General features: G+C 37.1%; 1 protein-coding gene across 4 annotated transcripts in view; it reads left to right on the top strand.

Annotated features, from left to right (window-relative positions):
* Window positions 1-12,684, top strand: part of Epc2 (enhancer of polycomb homolog 2) — a 100,187-nt gene that overhangs the window by 20,686 nt on the left and 66,817 nt on the right. For all 4 annotated transcript variants that reach the window (XM_063284106.1, XM_063284107.1, XM_006234155.5 and 1 more), the window contains exon 2: window positions 3,962-4,121. In XM_063284106.1, coding sequence (XP_063140176.1) covers window positions 3,962-4,121 — 160 coding nt within the window. The remainder of the gene's footprint in view (window positions 1-3,961; window positions 4,122-12,684) is intronic.

The following is a 12,684-nucleotide window of genomic DNA, read 5'->3' on the forward strand; positions in this document are numbered from 1 at the left end:
AAAATGTAAACATTTAAATTTTGTAGTCTTTTTTGCTCTTGTTCTTAAAATTCTATTGTCGTGGTTAGTCATGTCTTTCCTAAAAGTAAGCAACATTCGTTATGTTATACAGTAAACTGTTCTAAATACTTTAATGAGTTATATGACTTCCACAAAAGTTTTAACAGCTTTTGACAGCCTCATGGTGTGGTTATCTTTGACTTGTCCTTGTCCTTTGAGCTTCTTGAAAGTTATCAGATATGGAAGGTTTTTTGGCCATTATTTCTTCATATAAGGTCCTTGTTACTTTCTCTTTCCTGCTTCCTCCTTAATTTTCTTTAACATGTGTATTTTCCCACTTGATTGTGTCCCATTAGGAGTAGATTTTTTTGTACTTTCATTCACTTTTGCATTTTCCCCTCTTACTAGTTTCCTATGACCTGTCTCCTGAGTTCATAGGTTGTTCTGGTTAGTTAAACCTCTTTTTTTTTTTTTTAATTCATTTATTATATATAAGTACACTGTAGCTGTCTGCAGATACACCAGAAAAGGGCATCGGATCTCTTTACAGATGGTTGTGAGCCACCATGTGGTTGCTGGGAATTGAACTCATGACCTCTGGAAGAACAGTTGGGTGCTCTTAACCTCTGAGCCATCTCTCCAGCCCCCTCGTTAAACCTCTTATGGGGCCTCTTGGGTCTTCAATTCAGGTACTTTTTGTTGTTTGTTTGTTTTCTTAATGCTCCAAGGTTCTTTTGGTGTTTGTTCAAGTTTACTTTTCTGTTGCTGTATGAAATATTCTGACCAAAACCAACTTATTGGGGAAGATGTTTATTTCAGCTTAAGAGTTACATTCTGTTATCGCGGAAAACCAAGGAAGGAACTTAAGCAGAGACCATGGGTAACTGCTTACAGGCTTTTTCTGGCTTCCCTCAGCTGTCTTCCTCATGAAACAGAACTTCCCAGGGTGCTACCTCCCAGTGGCCTATGGTCTTCACTGTCAATTAGCACTCAAGAAAATGCTCCACAGACATGCCCATCTTGTTGGCTCTTGTTGTTTCTGAAGGCTCTTTGGGTCACAATGTCACTATTCTGTGGAAGAGCATAGTTTGAGGCATACTGTCCCTCCAATTCGCTCCCCAGTAAGAAGCCTTATTTACTATGTAATTTTGTAGTTTTTACTTTCAAGATTTTCTGGAATATGGTTGGTTGTACACCTTTATTTTTACTAGTCTTTAAAGCCAGGGTCTTGCTGCTAGTCCAGGCTTACCTTGAACTTTAGGTCCTTCTGCTTCTGGCCCTAAGTATTAAGATTACTATAGCCATGCGGCAATAGTCCCAGGTCTGTGTTGTTATTTTGAGACAATTTCTGCTGTGTAGCCCAGACTGGACTCAAACACTGGATCCTCCTGCCTCTACTTCTGATTTCTGGGATTATTTATAGGTATGGGCCGCCACATCCTGGTCCTGGGAATACAGCTTTATATATTCTGTAGAATGCTACACATTGTTTAATGGTGGCTTTTACCAGAGAGGAATCTGGGTCACTGTTATTTATGTAGTCAGTCATTGCCCAGAATGTCATCATATGGGACAGAGCTTCATTTAATTAAGTTTGGGTTTCTTTTTCTTTTTGCACCTTCATCCCAGGAATAACAAGAGTTTATCAATTGATGTAGGTAGAGTTGAATGGTATTTTCTGGGTTTTAAATTATTGAACAGATTTACTAAGATTTGTTCTCTCATTTTCATTTTTGTAGACTCAGCTTTTCCCATTGTGTATAATTTTTTTTAAATTAGGGCTTTTTACAAATTCCAGCTCTTCTTGCTAGTATTTCAAAATTGCCATTGTCTAATCTTCTGTGGGTCAGGTAGACTTGGGTTTTTTTTGTGCCCCCTTTATAGGCCATGTGTCCTGTGGTCTTCTGCGTGAGTATTTTAGTTTCCAGAATTTTGCTTTTAGTGTCTGTTTCCTTTGTCTTTGTTGTTTATAAGATGTTTAGTTTGCTATAAATAACTTTATAGTAGCAAGTGGCCTGTGAGTTGATTTTAGTTGATGGTATTACCTGTGGGGTTTTAAAAATGACAGATAACCTTTGACTTAATATACAGTTCCTTACATTCATTCAATAAGTAAATTCTGAAAGCCAACTAGTTGGGCTGTGAGTCCTGTAAGATTCACACAGGATCTAAATTTTAGTCCTGATTTCTACTGGATGGATGGCCATAGAACCCCAGCTAATACCTTCCCAAAAGGAAAAAATAAAAAGATTGTGGTACCTATGTATGACTAAAAGTCATAAATTACTTAATTTGTTTGCTTTTTATAGCAAATGTAATTCCATGGTTTACTAGTGAAAATAATCTATAATAATCTCTTTGAAAACACAAAATATTTAGGTGTAATTATAGTAATAGCCAGGTTCTTTTTTTTTTTTTTTTTTTTTTTCTTTTTCTTTTTTTCGGAGCTGGGGACCGAACCCAGGGCCTTGTGCTTGCTAGGCAAGCGCTCTACCACTGAGCTAAATCCCCAACCCTCCAGTTTTATTTTTAAATTTTACTTATTATGTGTTTATGGTACGTGTATGTGAGTACATACTACATGGTCTTACTGTGAAAGTCAGAAAATAACTTAGAAATTGGTTCTCACTTTCAACATTCACGTGGATTCAAAGTGAGGTCATCGGGTTTGTTGGCAAAGTGATGTACCTTGCTGAGCCATCTCACCAGCCTTTTTAACTTTTCTGTTGTGGTAGTAGATTGGAAATAGGGTTTCATGTAGGTCAGTAGGTCCATAGACTTGGATGACCTTGAACAAGCCTCAGGGATGGAATAGCTGAAGCACAGGCCTCTAGAAACCTTGTTATTCCTGTTCTGATCACTAAAACAATTTTTTAATGATTTTTTTATGTGTATGAGTGTTTTGTCCAAGTATATATATGTATGTATACCACATGGAAATCTGGTGCCCACAGAACTCAAAGAGGGCACTGAATCTTCTGAACTAGAGTTTCACATGGTTGTGTGCTACTATGTAGGCCCTCAGTAAGAGCGCCAAGTGCCCTTAACCACTGAGCCATCTTTCCAGCTGTCCCCCACCCCCTTTTTAACACACTGCTTCAAAATCTGATGAAGGAAATGATAGCTGGGCATTTATTTTTAGAAACAATTTTGGCCTCTTAATTTAAAACAGGAAAGTTTTGTTTTTTAATTTCTGTCTACAGCTCTCTCATCTGCCAACTCTGCTAAATAATTTCTGATCTACTTTAAAATTTTTCATTTAGAATTGAAGATAAAATAGTGAATGAGTGATTTCAAGCAGGAGGCCTGATCACAGATTAAATAAATTTCTTAATTTTTGTTAGGAATTAGCATGAAATCCTCATTATTAAAATGTTTTGATAATGTTAATACTTTAAAATTTGATTATATTAATACTTTAAAATGTTTTATATTTGGAGGAAAGTAATGTTTATATTAGAAGAATGCAGATTGTAAAATGTGGTGCTATCCACTGGAAGGGGAAGCCCTTGGTCCTGCCAAGACTGAACCCCGAGTGAACGTAATTTTTGGGGGGAGGGCGGTAATGGGGGGAGGATAGGGAGGGGAACACCCATATAGAAGGGGAGGGGGAGGGCTTAGGGGGATGTTTGCCCGGAAACCGGGAAAGGGAATAACATTCGAAATGTAAATAAGAAATACTCAAGTTAATAAAAAAAAAAATGTGGTGCTATTCAATCTAGATTCTTTAAGAATTCTACTTTTTAAAATTGTTATAAAGTTGTGATGCTGATAATAAGCTGCAAGCATTAAGGGAGAATGATGGTAATGCTTTCTTGGGTATACAGAAAAAACCTATTATTTAGCAAAGGGGAACTATTCAAAATTGATTTTTTTATATATTAACAAAGTAACTTTTAAATAGAATGTATTGAGTTAATATTACTAACACAACTTATTTTGCCTACTTTACATTTTCCAGGAACATCACTTACAGCGAGCTATTTCAGCACAGCAAGTATTTAGAGAAAAAAAAGAGAGCATGGTCATTCCAGTTCCTGAGGCGGAGAGCAACGTCAACTATTACAATCGCTTGTACAAAGGGGAGTTTAAACAGCCCAAACAGTTCATTCATATTCAGCGTAAGTTTGCTAATTGATTGTCTTCTGTTTGTAATTTTAAATTATCAGCCACTGAAAATATTCTGTATTGTCTGAGACCTTAAGCTTTTAGTTCATATTCTTTGGTGAATAGAATGTTAAACGTTAGATATTTAAATCTGTTTATATTTTCATTTGAGTTTGGAGATCACTTTGAGTTTTAATAGTATTTTTAAAAATTTAATAATTTTTTAATAATTAAAAAGTATAAGATTTTTAGAACACAATTTTTTATACCACTAAAAAGAGGATGAATTTTTTTTTTAAAGGCCTGTGTCTATAATGTTTACTAGTAGGGGTATATCTTTAGAAAAACTCAAAACATCTTTCATTTAAGTTTCATAAAATTCTAATTGTAATTTTTTAGTGCTCTTTTACTACAGTTTTCCTCCCGCTATTGGTACATAAATTGTCACCATCTCCAATCTTAACATTATTTTGATGATTTCCTAATGTTTAACATTTTTACCACCCTCTGTTTTTCATCCTTATGTTATTCTGTCTTCTCTACAAAGTCTGCCTTGCATCAGACTGGTCTTTCAAATTCTCAGGCTCATACAGTCTTGTTCTTGATTAAAATCCTATTTCCCATATCGTTAATATTCTGCACACAAGTGTCAGTCTTTCATATCTTTTCAGAATTGCCAATTTGTTTTACACGTTGGGTTACTTGTTAAGATAGAGATTCAGGGCTTTGGGGAAGTCCTGCTGAAGCCCTTCTTTCTGACTGTCCTGGCTATGCCGACTGGAAATGCATATTTGAAAGTGCCAGGGATTTAGGTCTGGGGTTTGTTAATGCTTGGCAGGTATTCTACCCCTGGATTGCATCTTCCTAATGATACAACTTTTAATAAAGTCCCCTCTGAATCAGCATTCTTTATCTTGATTATTATCAAGATAAAGATTGATTAACTTTCATTGGTCCTAAGATCTATCTTTGTTCCTTATCTCTGAATTGAGTTTTCATCTTAAATTCCTATTGTTCCTAACTGAAGCTTTTATATGAATGTTGATTCATTGCTTTTAAATGATACTGAAAATTAAGCCCTATTGTGAAAGAATCATTTTCCACAATCCTCCTTTGTTTTGTCTTCTTGCTGTACTGAGGACAGGACCGACCTAGGCAAATACTGCACTTACTCCGAGCCACACTGCAGCCCTTTCCCTGAAGAATTTGGGGATATATATATTTGCAAGCATTACTTATGTGATTTGTTGTATCTTTGACTTTGAATCCTTTCAGTTTATTAAATTTGCCTTTACTTTAATATCAGTAAGGAAGGAGACAGATTGTCGCTCCTTTTTCCAAGCCAAAGAAACAGTTGTTTTGTTTTTAGCAAGCCTAATTATACATTTTCCTTGGGAAATAAAACACCAAAACTAAGAATAACACCTTTGAATCAACCCCATTCAATAAGCATGACTCTTACATTGATCTTTATTTCATTCTGTTTGTTAACATGTAGTATGTACTATATTATATTTCATATTATACATGTTTTATATTCTACCTTTTCCACTTAAATTTCAAATTTTAAGGTTTTGTATCTATAACCTGTCATTTTAAGCTTATATGTAAATTTTTGTCAAATTGATATTCCACAGTTTGCTCACCTTATAGACCAATCATATTTAAGGTTGGGTATATTAGATCTCAAGCTCATTTTTTTAATTAGATTTTTAAAAGAAAGTCTTAAATTTAAAACACAACTTCTTACAAACCCCGTAAATACAAGGAATTTTAGAAAATGCCACTAATTTTTCTCTTTTCTTCTTACTGAAGATTTCTAAGTCATTTACCTAACTAAGGGCAAAAAAAAAAAAAAAAGACCCTAGATTATTAGGTATTGAGTAAAATCTCCTGTGGTTGTGGGTTTGTTTTGGCTGGAGGGAGAATAAGGGCTGCTTGGAATAGAACTTACTTAGAGTTTATACCTTTGAGTCAGTCATATGCACTCCTACAACCGTGGTTACCCATTTAAAAATGTCTCAGCACGGGGTTGGGGATTTAGCTCAGTGGTAGAGCGCTTGCCTAGGAAGCGCAAGGCCCTGGGTTCGGTCCCCAGCTCCGAAAAAAAAGAACCAAAAAAAAAAAAAAAAAAATGTCTCAGCACCTTTGTCTGTTATCTATATGCTAGAAGGTTTAGCCTGCTTTTATAATGTAAAGCCTCATGGTCTCACCAACCATGCTTGGCTCTGCAGTTTTTCTCTCTAATGCCAACTTTGCTGAACTAAATTAAAACTGGGTGTCTTTCCCCCCTCTCCTCCTCTGCACTCTAAGCTCATTAGGAACCCATCACATTCACTACAGTATATCATTACCCGGTGCAGTCTGAAACTGCTGTCACAGCAAAGTTTGCTTTTCTAATTTCTTTAGCCCTTCGTGCTTTAAGCTATAGGAACTCTCCAAAACTTGCTTTATATATACCTTATTTGTTTATACCTTCTTAATCCTTTTACACTTATTTTTACAATAAGTCTTGTCCTTGGGATGGCTTTTTGGAGTGTTTGCTGACTCCATACAGCAAAATTCTTAGTACTGTTCGCTTTAAAGCCCCTTCTGATGTCTGTCTAAAGCCATAAAGAACATCAAGATCTGATTCACATTTTAAAAATCTAAATCTCCTTGCCTAGTATACTATATAACATGATTATGATCACAATTAAATGTTTGTTAAATAAGTGAGTAAATGAATTGAAAATTAAAAATAAATACATATACATCATGATCATTCTCAATCAGTAATTTTGCAGGACATAAAAATTATATACTGAGTTAAATATCAGACTAAATTTATTAACACATACAGTGAAATCTGAAGACTTACTCTGTGGCATCCAAGTTAGAAATTAAAAAGTGAGTGTTCTTAATCATTAGCAATGTTAGTTTAGAATAGATGGATTGGGTGTGGATCAGGTTTGACGACACATTCCTATGATACCACCATATGGGAAGTAAAGTCAGAAATGTTGTGAGTTCAAGGCCAGTCTGAGTTACATAGTAAGATTCCGACTCATAAAAGCAAAACCCAGAAATAAAGGTTAATGGTAGAACATTTGTCTAGCATATACAAAGCCCTGGGTTTGACTCCTAGCACAGACTCCCCACCCCCACCCCCCACCCCCAACCTCCAAGATGCTGAAAGTGGAATAAATCTGGATGTGAAATAAATATCTTGCTCACTCCTGTCCTTTTCAGTGTCTGCTTTCAATAGTCACTGAACTGGTATTCTGAGAATTTACTCATAACACATGAGGATATTCCTTTTGGACTTCAATAAGTTAATTAAATTCAGATCTCCTTATGAACAGTGGTGGTTACGTTCAGTCAGTTATTTAATTTCCCATTACCCTTTTATTTAATGGGAAAACATTTTATAATTGTTGTCAAGTGTCAGAATTTTAGAACATGGATAAATTTGGAGTGTTGCATTACAGTAACTTGTATCTGTCTTCTTTTTCAGCTAGCAGAATGGTTCTTGGTAGCAAGGCTCTGTTTCTTGGTTTAAAGGAAGGTTCACAGCTGCATTACACCTGTGTCTTTGTTAGGGTTACTTCTGTCATAGTTAGGGTTTTACTGCTTTGAACAGACACCATGACCAAGGTAATTCTTATAAGGACAACATTTAATTGGGGCTAGCTTACAGGTTCAGAGATTCAGTCCATTATCATCAAGGCGGGAGCATGGCAGCCTACAGGCAGGCATGGGACTGGAGGAGCTGAGAGTTCCACCTCTTGTTCCAAAGACAGCTAGGAGAAGACTGGCTTCCAGGCAGCTAGGATGAGGGTCTTAAAACCCACACCCACAGTGGCACACCTACTCCGACAAGGCCACACCTCCAAATAGTGCTGCTCCCTGGGCCCAAGCATACACACCATCACAACCTGCAAATATGTATCTATAGATTACCTTCCCTGCTGAACTAGGAGAGAGTTCAGAGTAAAGAATTGGTGAAGTAGTTTGTTGTTACCTGTCAGGTTGAAAACACACTCAAAAAGGATTGAATTGTTCTAATCTGTTCCTAAGATCCAAAGCCGGAGAGGATAGGTATGTGTGGACAGTCTTTTTTCATTTCAGTATACTTGATGTAGGCTGTTTGATAAGCTGATCATCTTCATTCTACATGGAAAGAAAGGGAAATTTAACACTCAATATAAAGTGGGCTTTTATACCGTTTTTATTTTCAACAAGTAAAATACATGCTAGACTGACATCTAATTTTACTTTGTTATCTGTGTAATATTCTTCAGTGTTTTCCCCAGTGAACAAAACTGGTCCTAGTTTGTCCCTTGAGACCGGGACAAGCATAATTTCATTGAAGAGTTAGAAATGATCTGAGTATACTTTGACTGAAAGAGAAAATTCCAACAAGGCAGTTCTGCACTATATTAGAAATACTTGGCAGAAAGAATCTATTTCTGGGGCATGCATCTCTATCTGTCTGTCTGTCTATGTCACTGAGTATCAAGAAATCAAACTGAGTATAGATTGTATGAAATAACATCCCCTATTAAAATAATCAAGTACTAGAAAAACAGTACCACCAGTTAGAGGCAGATTGTATCACATTTGTGGCACTTTCCAGATAAAGTTGGTTCAGGTGTTTAGAAGACTGACTGAGATATTGAGCAAGGCCAGACACAGACAGCAACTGCAGTTCAGATCAGCCAATTCTAAAATTCTTCCCCCCAGGTTATTCAGTAATTACCACCACCTCCTGAGTCTAACATGAGGTAACTAGAAATGGTAGAGCAGTATCTGGATGGGTGCTAGTTCAGTAAGGAGGCTGTTCTTGACCTAGAACATGCTAGTCAGTGAAGGTATTATGGGAAAAACAAAATAATCAGTCCCGTGTTCATTTAGGTAGAAAGATGAAAAGTCTTGAGTTCAAGGAGAATGCATGCTTCTTTGACCTCAGTAATTTGCATATCTGGTATTTAAAGGAGGAGAATGGATTTACCATCGCCTAGATTCAAATATGACAGACAGTCATGAGTAAAGCAATCAGGGAGAAAGTAAAACTACTCTAATAGTTAAATCGCATGTATTGTGACATGTGTTTTATGGCTATTAAAATTATAAAATTTAAAAAATATTGAGGTTGGCTGTAGAAAACATATTACCTATTGATAGAAAAGGGTGGTACATACAGCTGTAGGGACACACTTTTCTTTGGGCTGGGCAGAGAACTAATGAATGGCAGAACATTGTGCATGAGAAGGGACAAGGCACCAGACATGGGTAGTAGTATTATTGCTGGCTTAAAAGTACTTAGAACCCCCTGGTATGTCTTCCTACACCAGTATACAGTGTACACTGTAGAAAGCTAGTAGGATTACCAAGAATAGACCTTTAGCACATTATTCTAGCTACTAGCTTCTTTCCTGAAGATGCTGGAGTGATGCTACACTACCTTGGGAGTTGGCACAAACTGGCATCTTAGTTTCCTATGTGACACAAAATCTAAGGGAAGTTTGCTTTTCCTGCCTTACAGTTCTGTGGGCTACCTATCTATAAATAATGTTCTCTGCTATTGGGTAGTGGGAGCGGCACATACTTGTGATCCCAGGACTGGGGGAAGAGGGCAGGCAGACAAGTGAATCTCTGAGTTCAAGGACAGCCTGGTTTACAAAGCAAATTCCAGGATAACCGGCTGCACAGAGAAACCTGCTCAGAGAAACAAAGTTCTCTGCCCTAAAATTTTCTGAAAATGCTTATTTCTTAGAATTTTAATAGGAAATGAAACTTTTCTTTTTAATAGTGAGATAGCTAATGTTAACTGAGCTATGTCCAGACCCTGCTTAGTGTTAAAAACTTTAGTTGCACTAGGCCATTTGTGTCTCATACTATTCCCAGAGATCTAGGGAATAAGCCTGGACACTCTCAACCCCAACAAGCAAGGTTTGGTCAACCATCCTCAGTATGTATGTTAATGGAATAAGTAATAGTGTGAAAAAGTAGAGGTTTTATTAAGACCATACAGGTAATGAGAGGTGTGTGGATATGAAAGTGCTTGGTCACCAAGCTTGACCTGAGTTCAGTTCTAGGCTTCTACATGGTAGAAGGAGAGAACTAACTCCTAGAAAAAGTCCTGCGTGAGGTAACCCAGTCACAAAAGAACACACGTGGTATGCACTCAATGATAAGTGGATATTAGCCCAAAAGCTTGGAATACCTAAGAAAAAATTCACAGATCATATGAAGCTCAAGAAGAAGGAAGACTGAAATATGGATGTTTCAGTCCTTAGAAGGGAGAACAAAATATTCACAGGAAGAAATACAGGGACAAAGAGTGGAGCAGGGACTGAAGAAAAGAGACTGTGCCACCTGGGGATCCTTCCCATATGCAGCCACCAAACCCAGTCACTATTACTGATGTCTAGAAGTGCTTGCTGACAGGAGCCTGATATGGATGTCTCCTGAGAGGCTCTACCAGGAGTAACGCTCTACCTTACTGATACAGATTAGGATGCTTACACCAACCATTGGACTGAGCATGGGGACCCCAGTGAAGGAGTTAGAGAAAAGATTTAAGGGGTTTGCAACCCCATAGGAAGAACAACAATATCAGCCAACTAGACCCCACTAGAGCTCCCAGGGACTAAACCACCAACAAAGGAATACACATGGAGGGACCCATGACTCCAGCTGCATCTGTAGCAGAGGATGGCATTATCCAGCATCAATAGGAGAAGCCCTTGATCCCATTTAAGACTTGTTTCCCCAGTGTAGGGAAATGCCAGGGTGTTGAGGTGAGAACATCCTCATAGAAGCAGAAGGAAGGGGGAGGGGGAAGGGGAAGAGGGAAAAGGAGATAGCATATGAAATGTAAACACATAAAATATCCAAGAAAAATAAAATTGTAAAAAAAAAAAAAAGAATTATCCTCTGACTTCCACATGCAGTCAGTGGCACATATATACAAATAGTGTAAGAAAAATTTATAGTGTTAGTTGCAAAAGAAAATCATTAACTCATTTCTTAAAGATAACCTACACATGCAATTAGTAACTTTGTTTTAACTATGCATTGTGTTATATACCTGAATATGTGAGTGTTTTACACTAGTGTGTGTGTTTTAGAAGAGTGAACTCTAATATAAAAGATGTAGTATAGTGTTAGGCATAGTGGATGTCTCAGCTGTGCAAGAGACTGAGGTAAGGGTAACTTGAGCCTGGCCATTCCAGACCACCCTGAGGAATCTAGTGCAATCCTATTTTATGAACATGGACAACACAACGACAAAGCGGGATGAGTGAATACATAGACCAGTTACAGTCATTTATTATCATCTATCACGTACTGTACACAACCGAATGTGCTGTGCTTCTTATATGACTAGCAACACAGTGTGATTCATACCAGTATCACCCACAAACGAGTGGGTGATGGAAATGTTTTTAGATGTCATGTAGAACCACTGTTGTATGTAGTTCACAGCTGACTGAATCATCACATGAAAGATCACATGTGTGTGCATTATATGTTGTCATCACTACTGTTTTGAACAAATTATTATTTTGTTGTTGTTAGGTAATTAGGAATAAGAAAAATCATAGTTTTGTTTCGCTCTTGTTTACTTATTTTCTGGTCTTCCTTTATACAGATTAGATTTTCTTAGCCTTGTCATTTTGTTTCTCTGGTGGACTTTGAAATTTCATTCAAGTCAAGTGTGTGGCAACAAATCACCTCAGATTTTATTTGTCTGAGAACATTTTATGTCCTTATTTTGGGAGGATTATTTCATAGAGTATGTTCTCTTAGAGTAGAAGGTTTTATGTTAGTTTTCAATTTCAAGTATTTCTTTGCTTGCATTTTTAAGACTGTTGAGTGTAATTTTTATCTTTGGTCCACTATAGGTTTACTTTCTCCTTCTGGCTTATTTTAAATTCTTTTATCTTTTGTTGTTGTTATGTATATCTTAGTGTTTCTGCATGCTCCTGTGTGTGCTTATGCACATGCCACACACCGTTTGTGTTGAGGTTAAAGGATAACTTGAGGGCTATCTCTAGTTTCAAGTCTTTAGCTTTTATCCTTTTTAGTATGCTGTATTTGGATTAGTATTTATTTTGGATCCTTGAGGCAGGGCCATGCTTCGCAGCCCAGCTGGCCTCAGACTTAGAGTGATTTCCCTTAGCCTCCTCAGAGCTGGAATTACAGCTGTGCATCCTGGGCCCACACAAGAGACTCCTCCCCTAGTCGTCTCCAATCTGTAAATCTCCAGTACCACTTTTTGTTGCTAGTAACTTTGATCTTGTCACTCGTTTAGATCTCCTTCTCTAGGATTCCTGTTTTCCAGCTTACATTATCCAGCTGCCTTGCATGTGGTTAATTTGCTGTCATTTAGGCTGTTAGAGTTTTCTTAATTCCTAGTCAGAAAATACAACATTCCTATCAGGCCCTAGATCTGACTGTGATACCTATTAAGTCTCTCTTTAATTTTTACTGTGCTTTATGTTTTGTTTGTAATTGTGATGTATTGGGCAAAGTGAATTGCAGCAAAGAAAACTTGAGTGGTATAAATGGAGGAGATAGTTAATAGTA

This window comes from Rattus norvegicus, chromosome 3 (assembly GCF_036323735.1).
Source record: "Rattus norvegicus strain BN/NHsdMcwi chromosome 3, GRCr8, whole genome shotgun sequence".
NCBI lineage: Eukaryota > Metazoa > Chordata > Mammalia > Rodentia > Muridae > Rattus > Rattus norvegicus.